The sequence below is a fragment of the Octopus sinensis genome, linkage group LG28, assembly GCF_006345805.1.
Source record: "Octopus sinensis linkage group LG28, ASM634580v1, whole genome shotgun sequence".
Taxonomy (NCBI): domain Eukaryota; kingdom Metazoa; phylum Mollusca; class Cephalopoda; order Octopoda; family Octopodidae; genus Octopus; species Octopus sinensis.
Window position 1 is genome coordinate 5,886,970 of NC_043024.1, and position 23,729 is coordinate 5,910,698.

Consider the following 23,729-nt stretch of genomic DNA (forward strand, 5'->3'; position numbering starts at 1 on the left):
GAGAGAAGCCCATAGTATACACATATGTGTCTGTGTGTGCGTCTTCGTATCTGTGTTTGTCACCCACCACCACTTGACAACTTGTGTGTTTAATATTCCTTTAACTTAGTAGTTCAGCAAAGGAAATTGATAAAATAAATATCATGGACAGTTTGACCAGAGCTGGCCAAATTGAGAGCTGTACTAGGTTCCAGTCACACTTAGCTTGATTTATACAGCTAGATGCCCTTCCTAATACTAACCACTTCACATAGTGTTCTAGTTCTTCATATATATACTCTTTTACTCTTTTACTTGTTTCACTCATTTGACTGCGGCCATGCTGGAGCACCACCTTTGAATCAAGCAACTCGACCCCGGGACTTATTCTTTTGTAAGCCCAGTACTTATTCTATCGGTCTCTTTTGCCGAACCGCTAAGTGACGGGGACACAAACACACCAGCATCGGTTGTCAAGCAATGCTATGGGGACAAACACAGACACACAAACACACACACGCATATATATATATATATACATATATACGACGGGCTTCTTTCAGTTTCCGTCTACCAAATCCACTCACAAGGCTTTGGTCGGCCCGAGGCTATAGTAGAAGACACTTGCCCAAGGTACCACGCAGTGGGACTGAACCCGGAACCATGGGGTTGGTAGACAGGCTACTTACCACACAGCCAATACACACACACACACATACACGTGTGAGTGTGAATGAGATTGACAGAATATATACTGGGGTTGGTTCATTGAACTAAAAATATCAAAGTTGTGCTCCAGCATGGCCACAGTGAAACAAGTAATAAGAAAAAAGAAGATATCTATGACGACACACACATATACAGATATATAAATACATGCACGTGTACAAATATACACATGCATACACACAAATGAATATATACCTACTTACATACACACACACACATTATCATCATTGTTTAACGTCCGTTTTCCATGCTGGCATGGGTTGGACGGTTCGACTGGGGTCTGGGAAGCCAGAAGGCTGCACCAGGCTCCAGTCTGATCTGGCAGTGTTTCTATGGCTGGATGCCCTTCCTAACCCCAACCACTCCGTGAGTGTAGTGGGTGCTTTTTACGTGCCACCGGCATGGAAGCTAGTCAGGGCAGTACTGGCAACGGTCATCTTTGGATGGTTCTCTTACGTGCCCCCGGCACTTGTATCACAGCCACAATTTCCATTGATGTTGATCGATTTCGATTTTGATTCTATACATATATATATATTTGGATATTAATTTCCTTATATTAATAATAATAGTATATTATAAAAAAATATATGCATATATATATATATATACACATATGTATGGATGCACATGCCCTAGTGGTTAGAGCAGCAGACTCACAGTCGAGGGACTGTGGGTTCGAATCTCAGACCGGGTGATGTGTGTGTTTATGAGCGAAAGATCTAAGCTCCATGCGGCTCTGGCAGAAGGTAATGGAGAACTTCTGCTGACACTTTCGCCACAACGTTCTCTCACTCTTTCCTCCTGCATCTTGCAGCTCACCTGTGACGGACCGGCGTCCCGCCCAGGTGGGGAACCTATATGCCAAGGAAACCAGGAAACTGGCCCTAATGAGCCAGGTGTGGCTCGAGAAGGAACAAACAACAACATATATATATATAGAAGAAAATGGATACAATAACAATGGGAAGCTCGTGGTTTTCGCTGGTATGTCTTTAATTAATTAGAGAACAAAGAAGGAAGAATCTGAGATGAAGTTAGCATTAACGATCGTTTCAATTTACTGGTTTAAGTAAATCTCTTCAGAATGGGAATACAGGTAGATGCATTGGTTGGGATGCGAAAATAATTGATACATATGTGATGGTAATGTAAACAAATTGTTAATTCTTACATTAAATTTTGTTCTTGTACTGTTAAATTCACTGGGTAGAGGTTTGCTTGTCGTAGACTGGTTAGTTTCGTTGGGTAATTAGGGCGGGGTGAGTATTACTTAGGTGCGGGTTTCCTAGTTTAATTAAGCACATTTTTTTCACACATGTGTATTCAGTTTACGATTATATATATATATATGTATGTATGTATATATATATATATCACTCTTTTCTTTTCACTCTTTTACTTGTTTCAGTCATTTGACTGCGGCCATGCTGGAGCACCGCCTTTTTAATCGAGCAACTCGACCCCGGGACTTATTCTTTTGTAAGCCCAGTACTTATTCTATCGGTCATTTTTGCCGAACCGCTAAGTGACGGGGACATAAACGTACCAGCATCGGTTGTCAAGCAATGCTAGGGGGACAAACACAGATGCACACATATATATATACATATACTAGCAGTATCGCCCGGCGTTGCTCAGGTTTGTAAGGTAAATAACTATAAAGCATTTTTAGAGAGTTATAGCCAAAAAATAGCAAAAAAACGGAAAAAAAATGATGGTAAATTTTTTTTTGAGGGTTAAAAAAGGTCGAGTTGCGTCCCCTAGACAGTCTGTGGTTTGTGTTTCTGATTCTCGACCCCATGTCGAATTTATCGATTTTTTTCAGAACCGGGGGAACTTTTCAAAATTTTCGCTGCGTTAGTTTTGAACTATGACATTGGGCTATGTGTGTGTCAAGTTTCATCAGAATCGGTTGAAAGCCGTGGTCAGGGTGAGGGTACAAGCAAACAGACACACAGAAACACACACAGACAAACTGCCGTTTATATATAGAGAGATACGACGGGCTTCTTTCAGTTTCTGTCTACCAAATCCACTCACAAGGCTTTGGTCGGCCCGAGGCTATAGTAGAAGACACCTGCCCAAGGTGCCACGCAGTGGGACTGAACCCGGAACCATGTGGTTGGTAAGCAAGCTACTCACCACACAGCCACTCCTGCGCCTATATATATATATATATATATATATATATATACATACAAATTGAGATAGGGGTTGTAAATGCAACCTTCCATGGGATAACATATATCCAATATACTGCTAGTAATAAAGTATGTGATTGAGTATTATCGTGTAATTGATATTTGATTTAGATGTATTTCTCCATTTTCTTATCTTGTACATATATATATATATACATACATCCACACACACAAATACACAAAAAGAAGATGGGGGGGAAAAAGAAGTAACAATGTATCTGCTACAAACTATAAACTTATCTTTTACCCTTTCACTTCATTCAGCCATAAGTCTATGGCCATGCTGGGGCACCACCTTGAGAAATTTTTAATTGAATGAACTGACCTCAGTACTTTTATGTTTTTAACCCTCGGTCACTTTTGCTAAAATGCAAAGTTATGGGGACATGAACGCAGCAACACTGGTTGTCAAGCAGTGGTGGGGGAGAAACACGGACACAAACACACACACACGCATATATATATATATATATTATATATATATATATATATACACACACATGAGGGGCTTCTTTTAGTTTCCATCTATCAAACTCACTCACATGGCTTTGATTGACCTGAGGCTAATATAGAAAACACTTGCCAGTCCTCAGTCAAACCATCCAACCCATGCTAGCATGGAAAGTGGATGTTAAACAATGATGATGATGATATATATATATATAAACTTACTTGGAAATGGATGTGTGGCGTTCAATCATATAATAATATAAATAAAACATATACATATATATGCATATATACATACATTTGTATATGCACATATGGGTACAGGACGTCACAAAACGTAAACAACATGAAATACGAAGACAAACTTGGGTACGCAAAGAATGAGAGAAACAAATGGAAAACAAGACAAGTAACATAAAGAGCGACCCTTCATCAGTTGTCGGCTGTCCGTCCGTCTACTCCTTATTTCGAGCATTTACTCATTAAATGCTCAAAATGAGGAGTAGATGGACAGCCGACAACTGATGAAGGGTCGCTCTTTATGTTACTTGTCTTGTTTTCCATTTGTTTCTCTGGTTAACTTTACCCTTCTTCCTTTTTTTTTCCAAATGTGGGGTGGAGGGAGTAGGACATAAAATAAAATGGGAATTATAATAAGCAAGTACCAGGAAAGGGGGTCAGTGATGTCGGCTAACCTCCCCCCACCAACACGTCCCTTTATAAGTAAGCATTGCCTGCATCCCTAAATTGGGAGCCATACATGAAGGGTAGATCTTGTTTACTCACCTTGTTTCTTCTTAACATCAATCCTATCTGTATCGTAATCCGAGATGATTAAATAATGGACGTAACATTCGTCTAACTCCACTGTACACTTCTTTTTTGTGTCTGAAATTAAGAAACATTGATAATTAATCATCATCATAACAATAACAACAGCCAGCATCATCATTTTTGGTTAATGTCCTCATTCTATACTGACCAGGGCCAGTCCTAGAGTTACTGGTGTCCTGGCCAAGCTAATCTTCAGCATGCACAAGTTTATGATTGTGAAAATCTCCTTGCCCTTATTCACGTCCTCCTTTTCCTCACCTACCACATGGCACCCTGGGTGACTGCCCAAGTTGCCAGGACCTTGAGCTGGCCCTGATACTGATGTGTTGGGTGATTTGACAGGATCTGATGGATCTTAAGGCCTACCTTGAGCTCCTGTGTCTACTTTGACATGCTTTCTATGGCTGGATGTCCTTGCTAACACCAACCACATTACAGCATGTACTGGGTGCTTTTCCCATGCCACCAACATTAGTGAGGTCATCACACAGTATGCTGGACTATGAACCCCGAGGAGGGTAACTTTATGCTCAGAAATGAGGGCCTCATCTTCATCAAATTTAATGTCTGTTTTCCATGCTGGCATGGGTTGGACAGCTTAACCCTTTTGTTACCGTATTTATTTTGAGATACTCTGTGTTTCTTTCAATTAATTCTAAATACAACAAAGAATTTAGTAAAATAACTTAGTTATAATTAAGCTAGGGTTGAGAACATAAATCATGACTAAAGTTTGGTGGAAGATTTTTATTGAAAACTTATGAAAACAAAACATTTGTACCAGAGGCGGTTTCAGCCGGGTTGGTATTGAAAGGGTTAATAGGAACTGACAAGGCCAGGGGCTGCACCAGGTTCCATTGTCTGTTTTGGCATGGCACCTATGGCAGGATGCCCTTCCTGACACCAACCATTTTACAAAGTGTATACTGGGTGCTTTTTATGTGGCACTTTGCTTTTAGGATCTTGTTTCTGTCGTTGTGAGTAGATCTTCTCAAGTACAAACAATGCACCACATATCTTGGTCCTCTGTCATCTCCTTCAAGAGGCGCAGGGGCCAGTGCAGGGGAGCTACAAGACAATGTGCATATCAGAAGAGAAAGTGGGAGTGATCGGGTGGCATTCGAAAACGATGAGGTGGGGGAGAGGAGATGACTGACGGTGCTGAACAGCAGAACCATAACAATATAACAGTAGACAGGAGAAAGATGTGGGAGAAAGAGAGAGGGGGGGAGAAGTGGGGATGATGTAGGGAATCTTGCAGGGGTGGATGAGGAAAAGAGAGGCAGTTGTAAGTATGAATACCCTTGCTCAACCACTCAATCACTGGATGGTACAGGGAGTGGAAATGAGATGAGAATTTGAGCGAGAAGCAAGACGGTCACTTACCATTATTGGCGGCATCCAATGTGTCCACCATTGTAACCAGTTTGTAATCACAGATCTTGAAACAGTCTGTTGAGTTAACACCATTATTGTTAAGTACACACTTGACGCATTCCTTGTAGATACTGCACTTGCTGAGACAAGCCTAGAAAGAGAGAGTGAGAGGTTGAAAGAGGGTAGGGTATTAGAATAGCCTTCATCTGCTGTGAAGCTATCTTCACACTTTTTTTTTTTTTGTACCATAAGAAGAATATTTTCTCCAGGGTAACTTTTAGCAGTTGAAATATATCGAGTGGGTGCTGAAAAGGTCCTGGTTTTGGATAAAAGAAAACACAGGAGGATCAGTTCATTATGGTTTTATTCAATTTTTTCCTCTCTCGGATTCACACATTTATTGCAGAGGTCTTTCCATATTTCTAAGCCCTGTAAAAGAACTTGGAAAGTTGGGCCTCTTACCAGGCCTTTTGTGACACCCTTAAAGCCAGGAACTATTCAGCACCCCCTTGTGTGTGTATATGTGTGTATATAATATATATATATATATATATATACCAGAGTAAACACACAGATGTGAAACAAGGTGGAAAAAAGAGTACTCAAATACCAGGGGTAGAGTAATATGCTTTATTTAAAGCAGCAGAAAATTCAACAAAACCTGTTACTCTGAGTTTCCTGTTGCCGTTCATCGGACTGTCCAATGAATGGCAACGGGAAACTCAGAGTAACAGGTTTTGTTGAATTTTCTGCTGCTTTAAATAAAGTATATATCATCATCATCATCATCATCATCCTAGTCAAGTGTTGCACTATGCGATGCTGTGGTCATCACGATGTCTTGTCACCTTCTCCTGTCCTCTACCCCAGGGACAGCTGAGAATAAAGACAATCCTGTAACTGCGATGTCTTTCAGCCAAGAAGTGGGTGGTCTGCCTCTTTTACATCTGCCGGTCACTTTGCCAGTTATGATCGTTCACTGAAGTCCATCTCAGCGCATGAAGTGGCCAAAGAACTGTAGCTTCCGCTTCGTGATGTTTCGCCGAAGCATCATCTTGCAACCGAGCTTTTCTAGTACCCAGTTGTTCGTCCTTCTCTCCATCCATGACACTCTAAGGATTCTGCGGTAACACCACATTTCAAAAGCACTCACTCTTTTCTCGTCTGCCTTCAATATTGTCCACGACTCGCAGCCGTACGTCGCAATAGAGAAAGCAGCAGCCCGAAAAGTAGCCTTATCTTCAGCAGCACTGACACGCCATGACTCTTCCAGATGTTCTCCATATCCTGTACCGTTTGCCTCGCTATCACGAGCCTTCTCCATATCTCTGGTGTACTTGATCCACTGGTGCTGATTGTGGATCCCAAGTACACAAAAATCATCCACTTCCTGAATCATCTCTCCGTCCTCGGTGAAGTCACCTTGGTCTGTCTGGTACTTATCTCCCACCAAGGTCTTTGTCTTCTTTACATTCAGGAATAGGTCACTGTGTGCACTCATGTCTTTCACTTTGCGTATCATCTGCAGCAATTCATCCTTGCTGTTACTTATGAGGGTTGTGTCATTGGCGTATCTCAGATTGCGCAGCCTTTCTCCACCAATATGCACACCACCGTCGTAGTGCTCCTTCACCACTCTTATGATGTTTTCTGCATAGATGTTGTACAGATATGGAGACAGAACACATCCCTGTCGGACACCCCACTCAATGCTGAACCACTCAGTGTTACTGACGGACGTCCTAACAGATGACTATTGATCTTTATATAGTCGCCCAACAGTGCGACTAAGTGTTCAGGAAATCCCATGTCCTTAATGATGTCCCACAGCTTGCTGTGTCTCACCCAGTCGAAGGCCTTAGAGTAGTCGATGAAACACATGTAAAATGGGATGTTACATTCCTAAAACTTCTCGATCATCACCCTGATGTTGACTATCTGTTCCCGTGTTCCTCTTCCCTTGACGAAGCCGGCTTGTTCCTCAGCGATGAAACTGCTATATTTCCGCTGCAGTCTACCTACAATGATTCACAGTAGGATCTTGCTTGCATAGACAATAAAGCCGATGGTTCGGTGGTTAGAGCACTCGTGTGGGTTGCCTTTCTTTGGTATTGGTACGAAGACTGCACGACACCAGTCGATCGGCCACTCCATGTTGTTCCAGATCTTGACATACAGTCTCCACAATTCTATCCCAATATCTCCTGTCGCCTTCCATACCTCAATGGGAAGTTCATCCATGCAAGGGCTCTTCCCGTTCTTGGTATGGTACAGCACATGCCTCACTTCTTTGAATGGTTCCGGTTCTCTGTCTTTGGCTACAGCAAGTGCAGCAGGGAGATCTTCCTGCCTCCTTCTGTACAAATCGGTGCTGTATTCCCTCCACCTAGCTTTGATGTCCTCTTCCTCTGTCAGGATGTTACCTTCTTTATCCTTGATGACATCACTACATGGAGTCCACTTCCTCTTTCTACTCAATTCCTTCACCAAACAAAAACAGACTTGATGTCACCTTTCTGTGACGCATCTTCCTCCTCCAGATATATCTGGTCCAGATGCTTCCTCTTGTTATATATATATATATATATATATATATATATATGTACACACACACACTCACACACAAGAAGGTGTTGATAACTTCCTGGCTTTAGGTAAAAGAAAATACAGGAGGAACACTTATTGCAGTGCTCCTTCAGTTTTTCTAAGCCCAATAAAAGAACTTGGAAGTTTGGGCCTCCAGCCAAGCCTTTCGCAATACCCTTAAAGCCAGGAACTTTTCAACACCCTTTAATATATATAGGACTAAGCACATAAATGTAAAACAAGGATGGAAAAATTAGTACTCGACTACTGAAGGTAGAGCAGTATGTTTTTATTACTCTTCTCAGCATCCCCTTGTATTTCTTATTTTGACCATTTTCCTTTTCTAGAAATAATTCCAAGAGTTCTACTTACTGGACAATCTTCACACAGTTTGCCTGTGTAGTTAGAGTTCTCTTCACACTTGCAGACACCACATTTACAGGTGCCGTGGCCATTGCAGATTTTCTGTGGGAGGAAATAAAAAAGAAACATATTTATATATATATGTGTGTGTGTGTGTGTGTGTGTGTGTGTATGTGTATGAGAGAAAGAGACAGGGAGAGCTGAATGCATGAATATATATATATATATATATATATATTTTTTTTAATTGGTCCATCTATCCATCCATGTCAGTCAACTTGGTTGGACCAATATAATTCTTGCACATAAAACATCCTAATCAAAGGATGAGGCACACACACACATCTTTAGAACACACTTGCATACACACATACACATCTATACATATTAAAACACATACATTTGCACGTGCATACATACACACACATCTATATAGAAATATATAGATTTCTATGAGTCGCCATGATAGATCGTTAGCCACTACACACATTTTTTCTCTCCTTGTTTTTTCTGTGTCCCTTTCTGTAGAAGTGCGTAGGCTCGAAACGTAAAAGACTTTTTCTATTCCTGAGCACTATACTAATACATCTATTTGTTTTGTACACCACCTGTCTTCGTCTTTTGTTTTTTCGTAAACTCTCCCTATATAGAAATATACATTTTCACACATACGCGTTTTATATATACATATATATATGTGTGTGTGTGTGTGAAAAGGTTGACTTATATTTTGTCCTTTAATTTGGAGCATTCCAAAAAACAATTTCTAATGTAGATTCTTCATACTTTGCTGGTAGCTTACTGATGTAAGCTTGCAAATATTGAAATAATACTTGTATATGGTGTGTTGTGAGAATTTATGGAAAGGAATCCCATAAAACTCAACAAATTTCTTAAAAATGGAGAAGAGAAAATGTTAAAATGTAAGAGAATTTTAATTTATACATACGATCATTTCAAACAGCGATATTAAAACATGCAAGTTCATCGTTGAATGTTTGCATGTTTTAATAACATTGTTTGAAACGATCGTATGCATTAATTAAAATTCTCTTAAATTTTAACATTTTCTCTTCTCCATTTTTAAGAAATTTGTTTAGTTTTATGAGATACCTTTTCCGTGTTTATTTATGTATTTATACTCATGTAAAAGTATATATACTCTGCTTATGTATGTATATATGTGGGTGTATATGGATATTTGTTCATATTTTTATATATATTAAATTGTACATGTATCCTGTTTCATGTATTAATATTTTTAAAGTTCTTTATAATCTCTGACAAGGCCTATGGTTATATAAAAGTACCCTATTTTTAAATGCTTACAACCTCAATATAATTGACAACTATAGGCACTGAAAAAAAAACTACTTTTATCCATTGGCTGAAACAGCTGTAAGGAGTGATTTTAATGATTTCAATAATTTATATTATGATTTTTATAATTTTATTCTTATCTTATATGTATTGAATTATAATGTATATATGTATGCTATTAAGATTCTCATTTTTGTTAAATGAATAAATAAGTCAACATTCTAATATCCAAAAGATGATGAACAAACTAAATTGTTTCTCCATTTTATTATTTGTATTATATATATATATATATACATATATATATATATGCTTACATATACAACAAGGGACAAGGGTAAAAACAACAATAGCAACAAGATTAGAAAGTTCCAGAGACAAGAAAAGGAAAAAAAAGAAACAAGAATACTTACTTTGTTTTTACTCAAACATGTTGCAGTACTTTTCACACATCCACAATTCATTCCAGTGTATTCAGGTTTGCACTCACAGACTCCACATTTACAAGAGCCATGAGAGGGACCTAGAGATGAGTCACAAAAGACAAAAAATATGTAGAGATATGTATGTATATGTGTATACATAAGTGCACACACACACGCACACATTTAGTATTCAGATTATTCTCTCAAAGGTAACACTTTTTCATTTAAACTGTTTTTAATTAATGCTGCATTATTTTGTAGCTTTTAAATTTTGATGATGTGACTGTATATTTTATAATGGCATTGAAGGGTAGGTATGATAGGTTTGATCTGGATGGTTAGAACATAAAACAGGAAGCATATTTGGGCCAGATATGGCCAGTTTAAATGCTAAAGGGTTAAGCATGTCTCAGGTTGCCTCCCTTTGACATTTTCCATTGATAATAGCTCAGAGGTAAGAAACATTGATGTCTGAGAATCCAACCGGTGGTAGCACTGAACAGATGTATTTTTACACTTTTTTTTTGTACCATAAAAAGAATATTTTCTTCAGGGTAACTTTTAGCAGTTGAAATAGGTCAAAAACGTATTTTAACTAAGCTGTTGTTTACTTATGCCTAAACACTGCTTGGCACTGATATTACAGCGATTTTCACAACCATGATGGTCTACTGGAGTAAACCAGTCAATTTTGTTGACTATTTTTCTTAAAGCCACAGCTTTGATTAGGTCTGTCCAGAGTTTCCTCCCTTCAATATTTCCCATTGATAATAACTAAGCTAGAAACATCAATGTCTGGGAATCTGACATTGGTGGCAGCATGGGACAGATATGGTGCTTTTACACATTTTTTTTTTACCATAAGAGGGAGTATTTTTTCTCCACCATAACTGCAGTGAATTTGCCTTCAGTAGACGGAAGATGTTACAAACATATCTTAACAAACCTAAACACTGCTTGGTACAGATAATATTGTAATATATTCATTTATTATCCTTAAACAAGAATGTTATGGGCAGGGATTTTGATGGCTTTGCTGGGTGAAACTTCGAAATCACTGTCAAAGACATTTTTGTTTAAGACTCTACAAAAGTATAGAGTGGCTGTGTGGTAAGTAGCTTGCTAACCAACCACATGGTTCCGGGTTCAGTCCCACTGCGTGGCACCTTGGGCAAGTGTCTTCTACTATAGCCCCGGGCCGACCAATGCCTTGTGAGTGGATTTGCTAGACGGAAACTGAAAGAAGCCCATTGTATATATGTATATATATATATATATATGTGTGTGTGTGTGTATGTGTTTGTCCCCTCCAACATCGCTTGACAACCGATGCTGGTGTGTTTACGTCCCCGTCACTTAGCGGTTCGGCAAAAGAGACCGATAGAATAAGTACTGGACTTACAAAGACTAAGTCCCGGTGTCGATTTGCTCGACTAAAGGCAGTGCTCCAGCATGGCCATAGTCAAATGACTGAAACAAGTAAAAGAGTAACCCATTAGATTAATGTAAAATTTGTGAGGGATTTGAGAAAGGAAAAGGCTAAGGGAATCAACCTTGACTGCAAATCAAGAAGTGGAGCCCCTTGCGATGGTGGTGGTGGGGCCCAGTACCATCTTTGATACCTTCTGGCAACTCCAGGGTAGGTGGGGCTCCCAGCTCTGTAAAGCAATTCACCATGGAGAAGGCCTCTCTAATGGAAAAACCTTCAGCTTACTGGTCACTGCAACCGTCCTGGCTGACTGAGCCTCTGCGGTTGTGTAGGCTGATTCCCACTTTAAAATGAAGAACGGGAAAGGAGAAAAACCCTGCCGCGTCAGAGATTGGGTTACATAACCACTTGAGGGCACATGCCACACTTCCTTATGATCTTTGGACATGAGAAAAAACTGCCATCAGTAGTAGAAATAGTAGCATCATCATCATCATCAGTAGTAATGGTGATCGTCACAGTACTAGTAGTAGCGGTTGTAGTAGTGGTGGTGATGATGGTAATAGTGGTGGTAGCAGTAGTAGTGGTGGTGATGGTAGTAGTGGTGATGGTGATGAAGGTGGTAGTGATTGTAATAGTAGTAGTAGTGGTGGTGGTGGTAGTGATGGTAGTGGTGGTGGTGAGAGTAGTAGTAGCAGTATTGGTGGTGGTGATGGTAGTGGTGGTGGCAGCAGTGACAGTAGTAGTGGTAGTAGTGATGGTGGTAGTAGTAGTGGAAGTAGTAGTAGTGGTGGCGGCGGTAGTAGTTGAAGTAGTAGTAGTAGTGGTGGTGGTGGTAGTAGTGGCAGCAGTGGTTGTAGTAGTGGTTGTAATAGCAACTTACCTCCACACAACAAGTTGTTGTAGTTTGGGCAGGAGTAGTCGTCACACTCGCAGAAGCGACCACTGTAGTGGTAGTTCGGGTTGGATGGCATCTCTTGACATATGCAGCTTCCGCAGTTGCACTCACCCCGCTGGCTGCACAGTGCACTGTTGTTGTCTCTGCAAGAAAGAAATTGACAGGCTGTCTAGTTTTGACGGGAACGACAAGTGATGTCAATGACATTTAGTATTGTTGTGGAGAGTGCAGGTGTTGGTAGTGGTGGACATGGCTGGAGAGGAGTGTCAGGGAGGGAGAGGAATGTCAGGGAGAGAGAGGGTGTAGTCAGAGAGAAAAAGAGTGACAGAGAGGATGAATGAAGAGAGAGAAAGAGAAAGGATTTGTGCATAGCAGAGTCAGAGGGAGGATAGAGAGAGAATGACAGAAAAGAGCACAATAGAGAGGGTAAAAGAGAAAGGCAAAGTGAAGGACAGAGAGGGAAAAGAATGAGAGAGAAAGAGGAAGGAAAAAATGAGAAAGAACATGATGGGTGGGGGGAGAGAAAGAAAGAGACAAACAGTCAAACTGACAGAAAGAGAGAGAAAGGTAGAAGGAAGAGACAAATAGATTGAGAAAGGTATGAGGAAGATAAGCAAGAAGGGGGGGAGGGAGGTAAACATAGATAAGAAGACAGACAGATATTCAGATAGAGACAGGCAAGCAGAGAGACAGACAAATAGAGATAGATATACAGATAGACAGACAAAGATAGACAGGTAGACAAAGATAGACAAGTAGACAGATAGGCAAACAGACACAAACAGACAGACAGATTGAAAGAGATAGACAGATAGACAGCTAGAGATAGACAGACAGATAGAGTTAGATAGACAGACAGATAGAGATAGATAGACAGACAGATAGAGATAGATAGATAGACAGATAGAGATAGATAGATAGACAGATAGAGATAGACAGATAGACAGATAGAGATAGACAGATAGACAGATAGAGATAGACAGATAGAGATAGACAGATAAAGATAGATAGAGATAGACAGATAGAGATAGATAGATAGACAGATAGAGATAGATAGATAGACAGATAGAGATAGATAGATAGATATAGACAGATAAAGATAGATAGAGATAGATAGATAGACAGATAGAGATAGATATATAGACAGATAGAGATAGACAGATAGAGATAGACAGATAGAGATAGACAGATAAAGATAGATAGAGATAGACAGATAGACAGATAGAGATAGATAGATAGACAGATAGAGATAGACAGATAGAGATAGACAGATAGAGATAGACAGATAGAGATAGACAGATAGACAGATAGAGATAGACAGATAGACAGATAGAGATAGACAGATAGAGATAGACAGATAAAGATAGATAGAGATAGACAGATAGAGATAGACAGATAGACAGATAGAGATAGACAGATAGACAGATAGAGATAGACAGATAGAGATAGACAGATAAAGATAGATAGAGATAGACAGATAGAGATAGACAGATAGACAGATAGAGATAGACAGATAGAGATAGAGAGAGATAGACAGATAGAGATAGATAGATAGACAGATAGAGATAGATAGATAGACAGAGATAGACAGATAGAGATAGATAGATAGATAGATAGATAAATAGATAGACAGACAGACAGACAGATAAATATAGGCAAGCAGGCAGGCAGGTAGGCAGGCAGGCAGGCGGGCAGGCGGGCAGGTGGGCAGGCAGGCAGGCAGGTAGGTAGGTAGATAGATAGATAGATAGATCGATATAGATAGATAGATAGATAGATAGATAGATACATAGATAGATAGATAGATAGATAGATAGATAGATATAGATACATAGATAGATAGATAGATAGATAGATAGAGCTAGACAGACAGATAGAGATAGATAGATAGACAGGTAGAAATAGACAGAGAGATACAAACAGGCAGACAAATAGAGACAGGTAGCTAGGCAGATAGATTAAGAGACAGACAGAGAAAGAGAGAGAGAGAGAGGCTGTGAGTGATATTCCATACTTACGGACGACATCTGTTAATGAGATCATTTTCAAAGTCTTGAATGGAGCAAGAACAGTTCTGACCACTTCGGTTTGGCTCACAAGAACACTGACCGCAGGTCAAATTGCCAGCAGAACTACAGAGTGGACTTTTTGTCTCCTGCAGTAATTAAAGTAGACAGGTTAATTAGATTTATAGATTTGATTGTGAGCAATAAGACAGAGTGAAGTATTTAGGATAAGGAGAGTGAAGAGTCTTGTTGAAGAGACGTGGGAGTAGTTCAATATAGGATATTGATATTACACTTATGTACATGTGTGTGTGTATATATATATATCTGAATGTATAGATTGATAGATAGATGGAGAGAGAGAGAGAGAGAGCAAGAGGAAGAATATGAAAGAGAGCAAGTGAGTATACAAATGTCCAAGAGGTGGAGAATAGAGAGAGACACAGATATATAATGATAGGCAGACAAACAGACAAAACATTAAACAGATGTGTGTATATGTGTATATATAGAGAGAGAGAGAGAGAGAGGAAGATAGACAAAAAGTCAGCGAGTTAAACATATATATATAAAATAGAAATATGTTACAAAAAGAAAATAGAAACTACACGTGGAAATGTAAGGGGAAAGTAAGAAGAAAAATAAGCGAAAATGCACATTGGAAATCAAAAAGATAAAGGCTTTTTATGAAAAGTAACGATAAATATATACAACTAGCAGTATCGCCCGGCGTTGCTCGGGTTTGTAAGGGAAATAACTATAAAGCATTTTTAGAGAGTTATAGCCAAAAAATAGCAAAAAAATGGGAAAAAAAAAATTATGGTAAATTTTTTTGATAGTTAAAAAGGTCGAGTTGCGTCCCCTAGACCATCTGTGGTTTGTGTTTCTGATTGTCGACCCCATGTCGAATTTATCAATCTTTTTCGGAACTGGGGGAACTTTTCAAAATTTTCGCTGTGTTAGTTTTGAATTATGACATTGGGCTATGTGTGTGTCAAGTTTCATCAGAATCGGTTGAAAGCCGTGGTCAGGGTGAGGGTACAACCAAACAGACACACAGAAACACGCACAGACAAACTGCCGTTTATATAGAGAGAGATTAGATGAACTGAGGTAGGAATAAAAGTAATAAAAGTCATTATTGTGAATTGTTAAAGAGATTCAAAAGCATACCGGTTTCATGAATTTACTAATCATTGCTTTGTATATATACATATATATATATATATATATATATATATATATATATATATATATATATATATATATATATATTGGTAAAAATGGTAAGATAACAAAAGAAAGAGAGAGACATCGATATTATGTAAATAGAGGAATTTATCAGTAAATGTAATATGGCCGGATAACTGAAGAGATGGTGGCATGGATTTCCACCTCAGCATCCGAAACTCAGGGTTTTACCTTGGCTACCGAATAATTGTCACATATTACATTTACTGATATATATATATACAAGTGCACACACACACATACGCATACATATACACATATTCTCACACACATAACATGCACACACACATAACATGCACACACACACACACACACACACAAAAGAGGGTACTCACCGGATATTTCTCACAGTCACATTCACAGATGAGTTCCATATCTATAGTCAATGTATCATGCAGTCCAACAGGGTTGATCTTGATGCTTTGGTGCCGTGCACTGCTGCAGTCTGGTGCAGTTAACACCACTTTGAAGTCAACCTGTTGAATGAGAAGAAGAAGAAGAAGACAATAGAGGACACTAAATAAGCAGGGGCAGAGACAACAATGGTATAGGGACCATGAAAGGGGTCAGGAAGGGAGATAGTATCTATGATGACTTACAGGGTGAGAAAAGGGTGTCTTTAAACTGGAGTCCTGGCTTAACCTTTTAGTTTTCACAAAATTCTATCAAAAGAAATGCATATTTATTCACATTGTTTTCTCTTGCATGGTCGCTTCAGAACTTCTTGATTGATGAGAGTTTGGTTTGTTCCATTCCACAGACTTCTGTTTGAAATTTTGTCTGACCACTAAATTTTGAGGATATTGTAGCACAGACATTTGTTGACGCAGATCTGTAGCTTACTCTTTATGGTCTTGGTGACCCTCCAAATTTTTTACCCATAAAGCAAAATGGCCTCGATTTTGGAATTGAAGATACAGAGTTTTGTTTTGAGGGAGATGACTGGAATTCCAGATTGATTGGTTGAAGACTGTTGAAAGCATATGGGAGTAGAGTCCACAAAAATTCCAAAGGACCCAGTGGTCCTGTTAAACTGGCTAAAAGATTAAGTCTACCATCCAGGTAGGCGACAGTGGGATTTGAACTCAGAACAGCTCCTGTTGAACCATCCAATCCATGCCAGCATGGAAAACAGATGTTAAATGATGATGATGATGATGATGATAACTGAATCAAAGTGCCATGTAGTGGAATTGAAAATGGAACCATGAGGTTGCAAAGAGAAATTGTTAACGACATAACCAAACCTGCATCCAGTGGAATTAGAATGAAACAGACCCCCACCAACCCCCACCACCCCGAAAAATATAGAATATCCCTTACCGTTTGTGCTGGTTTAATGCCATCACAGGAATCTGAAGCTATCCATTTGGTTCTGTGGTGAAGAGTAAAATGGTAAGAGTAAAGGAGACAGCAGCATGGTAAAGATGGTTGGAAGTGAAGAAATATTGTGGAAGAAGTCTAGCAGCTGACCCTTGAGTGTGCTCTCACACTCAAGTCGATACTCCGACATTCACTCACATGTATATACTGCTACTCAACACTCACTCACATGCACATACTAATCTGAAACTCAGTCCAATACAAGTGCTTTTGTCCCACACTCACATGCATCCTTACCCTTCACTCACTCACATGCATGTATTCCAACTCTCACTCACATGTGTATGCTGTCACTCAACACCCACTCACATGGATATACTAATCTTAAGCTTAGTCAAATACCAGTGCTTTCATCCCATTCTCACTTATACACATGTACCCTCACCCTTTTCTCATTCACATGTAAATGCCATCACCCACACTCACATGTGTGCATTCTTACCTTTCACTTACCCACATGTATGTGTTCCTACTCTTCACTCACATGTATATGCTGCCACTCAACACTCACTCACATGGATGTACTAATTCTAAACTCAGTCAAATACAAGTGCTTTTGTCCCACACTCACATGCATCCTTACCCTTCACTCACTCACATGCATGAACCTTAATCCTTTAGCATTTAAACCGGCCCAGATATTCTACCTGTTTTATGGTCAAACTGAAGAGATCTGGCCTCTCGTACATACTCTGCAATGTCATTCTAACAATAAACAAACACATCATCGAAATCTCAAAGCTATAAGATAATGCAAGATTAATCTAAAACGATGTGAATAAGCATCTCCAATAAAGTGCCAATCCCTAATTGTGGAGGGGAACCTGTGGAAGGGATAAACCCAGGAAGATGCAGGACAAAGTGGTGAGAAAGGATCTTCAGATGCTGGGCCTCACTGAGGAGATGACAAGGGACCAGGGGGTTGTGGGAATTTGCTGTGCTTGAGAAGACATGTCAAGTGAAGTGAAAATATGGCCATCCATACAGACTGGCATGTCGTTTATGGCTATGTCCCCACTCCCTCCCCCAGCAGAGAGGTCTTTGTCTTGCAGATGCTGATGCCAAGTAAAATGCACCCATACCAATTGGTATGCAGAAGGCACCCAGCACTTCTGTTATTCAAATGCCAGTTTGATTGAAACCCTGTCCGGGGCCCTTCACTGTTTGGCAGCTACAGCATGCCTGGTTTTAGTTGCAGTTTAAGTTGGAATTTTTAGGGAGCAAGTCAACCTATTTCTTTACTACCCACAAGGGGCTAAACACAGAGGGGACAAACAAAGACAGACAAATGGATTAAGTCGATTCTATCGACCCCAGTGCGTAACTGGTACTTATTTAATCGACCCCGAAAGGATGAAAGGCAAAGTCGACCTCGGCAGAATTTGAACTCAGAATGTAACGGCAGACAAAATACCACTAAGCATTTCACCCGGTGTGCTAACGTTTCTGCCAGCTCGCCACCTTTTTTTAGGGAGCAAGTCAACCTTCATCATCATCACTATCATCAACAACATTTAATGCCGGTTTTCCATGCTGACATAGCCTGGACAGCTTGACCAGAACTGGGAAGGCTAGGGGTCACATCAAGTTCCATGGTCCATTGTGGGCTCATTTCTACAGCTGGTTGCCCTTCTTAACACCAACCACTCTACAGAGTGTACTGGGTGCTTTTTACAATAACACCAGCACTAGTGAATTTTATGTGGCCCCAGCATCAGTGCTTTTTACATGTCACTTTGGTTTTAGGATATCCATTCTGTTGTGGTAGGTGGGTCTTGTTTCAGTCATTGACCTGTGGCCAAGCTGGGGCACTACCTTGAAGGGTTTTAGTAAAGCAAATCAACTCCCTTTTTAAAAATATTTTTTATTTTTAAGCCTGGTAATTATTCTATCAATCTCATTTTGCTGAATCACTAAGTTAAAGAGACATAAACATACCAACAGCAGTTGTCAAGTGGTGGACACACACACACACACACACACACACACACACACATATATGATGGGTTTCTTTCAGTTTCTGTCTGATGTTCATATCTATGATTCACTGAGGTCTCTACAGTAGAAAACACTTAGCTATGGTGCCATGAAGTGGGACTGAACCCGGAATCATGTGATTGGAAAGCGAACTTCTTATGAAACAGCTACCCCTACACTTGTGATAATATAACGTAGAGAAGTACCCCTTACCCTTTACATTTTGACATAATCGTAAAATTCAGATTCTTGTTTGGTGAAACAATTTTAACTCCTGAGGTTATGTTCTGGAAATATAGGCAAAAGATAAAGACAATATAAAAACAATATAAAGAACAAATATACACAATATTGAACTCAGAATTTTGGTAAAATCAAAAGGAATTCTTATGTGAGTGTCTTACTGGGTTTAGTTGATTCATTGATCAAATGAATGAATGAAAGCAAAAGAGAAAGAAGGAGAGAAAGACAGACAAACAGCTGGATTGATCAATAGACAGACAGATGGATTGATCGACAGACAGATGGATTGATCGACAGACAGATGGATTGATCGATAGACAGATTGATTGATCGATAGACAGATGGATTGATTGACAGACAGATGGATTGATCGACAGACAGACAGATGGATTGATCTATAGACAGATGGATTGATCGATAGACAGATGGATTGATCGATAGACAGATGGATTGATCGACAGACAGATGGATTGATTGATAGACAGATGGATTGATCGACAGACAGATGGATTGATCGATAGATGGATTGATTGATAGACAGATGGATTGATCGACAGACAGACAGATGGATTGATCGATAGACAGATGGATTGATCGGCAGACAGATGGATTGATCGACAGACAGACATATGGATTGATTGACAGACAGACAGATGGATTGATCGACACACAGACAGATGGATTGATCGACAGACAGATAGACAGATTGATCGACAGACAGAGGGATCAATCAATAGACAGACAGATGAATTGATTGACAGACAGATGGATTGATCGATAGACAGACAAATGAATTGTTTGATAGACAGATGGATCGATCGATAGACAAACAGACCAATCAATAGACAAACAGATGAACGAACGGACTGATTGGCTGTTGGTCTGACAGACAGACAGATGGATCGATAGATAGATACATACATACATAGACAGATAGATGGATTGATCGATAGATAGACAGATGAATGGATTGGTCAATAAACAGACAGGCAGATAGAAAGATAGACAAACAGATACAGATAGAAACACAGAAATAGACAGACAGACAGAGAAAGAGAGAAATGGTAAAGCTGAGCAACTCACAGCATAGTTGTCTTTGACAATATCAGCAATTGTGTAATCCTTACTGTCCAACTTGCTAACATAGGCACCAGACAGGCTGCCTTGCAGTTTTTTGTAGAGATTCAACTGGTTCTTGCCGGCCACAGCAAAGATGACGGTCACTTTATTCTGTTCAATCACCTCAGCAAGATGTCCGACTGAGGGATAATCCTGTGGAGAAACAAAGAATCGAGAGGAGAATTAACCTTGCTTAACCATTCTGATATGTAACGAAATCCCTCCTCAGTTCCACAATACACCAGAGAGGGTTCAAATTGACTGAATTCCTCTCGTATGACTTTGGTCAACTTGGTGCTACAGAGGAAAACCATTGCTCAAGGGGCCACGTAGAGGGATCAAGCCCACAGGCTGGTGTCACAGACTTCTTAATCACAGAGTATGGGCAAATGTGGTTCAGAAGCTGACTTCCCAACCATGTAGTCCTGGGTTCAAGTTCTGCTGAGCAGCACCTTGGGCAAGTGTTTTCTACTACATCACATCAACTAATACCTTGTGAACGGATTTGGTAGATGGAAACTAAAAGAAGCCTCTCATTCATATATGCATATGCATGTATATATGTATGTGTGTTTGTGTGTGTGTGTATATATATATATATATATATTATATATATATATACATACATACATACATCTATCTATCTATAAATATACATTATGTGTATGTATGTATGTATGTATATATATATATATATATATATATATATATGTATAGGGGTAAAATATAAAAAATCAACGAAAATGCACTGGTGTTGTTCAAACGATGAATAATTTTGCGTAAACCATGGTCCATTTTGTTCTCTTACTTTATTATCATCTTATAATCATCTCATAATAATGACCTTTATGACTCGTATTACTATCTCAGTCAATCTAAATGTATATATTTGTCGTTACCTGTCATAAGTAGCCTTTTTCTATTTGCAATATGCATTTTCGTTGATTTTACATATTTTACCCTTACATTCCGCGCGTATTTTATATTTTCTTTTCTTAACATATTTCTACTATATATATATACAAAGTGAATATTAGGCTTTAATAAAGTACTGTGGTTGATTCATTCAATTAAAAATTCTTCAAGGCAGTGCCCCAGTATGGCCGCAGTCTAATGACAAACAATATATATATATGTATATGGAGGATGGTCGGAACAGAGTAAAGTAAGAAACGAAACTCTGGTTTCTTGGCATGAACAGATAAGGCAGAGTTACTTCCCTTTAAATGACTGCTTCTCAATCGTCAAAGATAGCATTTCCTATTCTTTGTAAATTCAGAGGAATTCCAGTGAGAGAGATGGGGGACAGAAGAAACATTGGGGAGGGATCCCGAGAGATTAGCAAATTTGGCGGCATAGAAAACGCTCTTTTCTTTGTAAACAAATAAAAGCTTCTCAAAAAATTTTTCTCCCTGGGTCCTACACATGAAGTCGACCTTCCCTATAAGCTAATTTTGTGTCTGACATTCACTACTATTGGCTAATTCTAATCCAGACAGTCTCTTTTTATCTAACCAGATTCTCTATAATATTGTAATTCTTTCAACGTTGGGCAAAAGGCCTGGAATTTTGGTGGCTGAGAGCAAGTCTATCATTTCAACATCACTGTTTAACTAAGTACTTAATGTTATCAACCGTGAATGGACAAAAGGCAGAGCTGACCACCAACCGGTCCTTGGCTGTTTTTAAGAGAGTCAATTCACTTGGTCTTTGGCTATCTTTAAAAATGTCCACCAAATTGTCACCCGGTTTAACCCTTTTGTTACCATATTTCTGTTGAGATGCTCTGTGTTTCTTTCAATTATTTTAAATATAACAAAGAATTTAGTAAAATAACTTAGTTATCATTAAGTTGGTGTTAGGAACATAAATTGTGACTAAGGTTTGGTGGAAGATTTTAATTCAGAACTTATGAAAACAGGACATTTGTTACTCTATTTCTGTTGAGATGCTCTGTTTCAGAGGCTGTTTCAACTGGGTTGGTATTGCAAGGGTTAAGAATTGTTTCTCTATTATATATATTTCAACCCTTTCGTTACCATATTTATTTTGAGATGCTCTATGTTTCTTTCAATTAATTTTAAATATAACAAAGAATTTAGTAAAATAACTTAGTTATCATTAAGTTGGTGTTAGGAACATAAATTGTGACTAAGGTTTGGTGGAAGATTTTAATTCAAAACTTATGAAAACAAGACATTTGTACAACAGAGCCAGAGGCGGTTTCAGCCAAGCTGGTATCAAAAGCATTAAGAATTGTTTCTCTATTATATTTTAACCTTTTTGTTACCATATTTCTGTTGAGATGCTCTGTGTTTCTTTCAATTAATTTTAAATATAACACAGAATTTAGTAAAATAACTTAGTTATCATTAAGTTAGTAAGAACATAAATTATGACTAAGGTTTCATGGAAGAGTTTCATTCAAAACTTTTGAAAACAAGACATCTGTACTACAGAGCCAGAGGCAGTTTCAGCCGGGCTGGTATCAAAAGGGTTAATACCACCACTTGGTCCTTGGCTACCTTTAGTAGAGTCCATTCTGTTGTCACCCAGCTTAACACCACCACTTGGTCCCCAGTTTAACACCACATCCTGGTCCTTGGTTACCTTTAGTAATGTCCACTATGTTGCCACCCAATTTAACAGCTCCAACTGGTCCTTTGCTACCTTTACAGGTGCCCATTCTGTTGCAAGCATTTAAACCAGATGTCCAGGTTTCACAATAACTTCATTTCTTCCAACAACCTACCTGAGTATCTCAGAGAACCTGGAAAGGGTTTTTGGATGCCAGTTGTTTCTTTTCTGGTAAAGCCACAAAGAAAATTAAAATAAAAAGCAATCAGAATGAATTGTCTTACCTGAGATTCTGCTTTGGTGTATTTGTTATTATTTAAATGGCACTTGCCATCGTTGGGTAAGACAAGACCACCAAGCTGCAAGAGAAAGAAAAAAGGGGTTTTAAGATTGATTAAAATAGCACAATGAAGAATTTTCAGGTGAGGGAGGGGCACATGTGATTAAATCTTTCAGGAGTGGCAGGAGTGGCTGTGTGGTTAACAACCACATGGTTCTGAACCGCTAAGTTACAGGGACATAAACACACCAACATCAGTTGTCAAGCGATGGTAGGGCGACAAACACAGACACAAAGAC

At 39.1% G+C, this 23,729-nt stretch overlaps 1 protein-coding gene across 4 annotated transcripts in view; it reads right to left on the reverse strand.

Moving 5' to 3' along the window:
• LOC115225785 (integrin beta-1-like) overlaps nt 1–23,729 on the reverse strand; it is a 180,720-nt gene that overhangs the window by 36,659 nt on the left and 120,332 nt on the right. For all 4 annotated transcript variants that reach the window (XM_036514635.1, XM_029796738.2, XM_036514634.1 and 1 more), the window contains 11 exons: nt 23,435–23,509; nt 20,538–20,726; nt 19,425–19,498; nt 17,175–17,226; nt 16,187–16,327; nt 14,613–14,749; nt 12,580–12,737; nt 10,256–10,365; nt 8,532–8,624; nt 5,583–5,724; nt 4,149–4,250 (listed from right to left, as the gene is read on the reverse strand). In XM_036514635.1, coding sequence (XP_036370528.1) covers nt 4,149–4,250; nt 5,583–5,724; nt 8,532–8,624; nt 10,256–10,365; nt 12,580–12,737; nt 14,613–14,749; nt 16,187–16,327; nt 17,175–17,226; nt 19,425–19,498; nt 20,538–20,726; nt 23,435–23,509 — 1,273 coding nt within the window. The remainder of the gene's footprint in view (nt 1–4,148; nt 4,251–5,582; nt 5,725–8,531; nt 8,625–10,255; nt 10,366–12,579; nt 12,738–14,612; nt 14,750–16,186; nt 16,328–17,174; nt 17,227–19,424; nt 19,499–20,537; nt 20,727–23,434; nt 23,510–23,729) is intronic.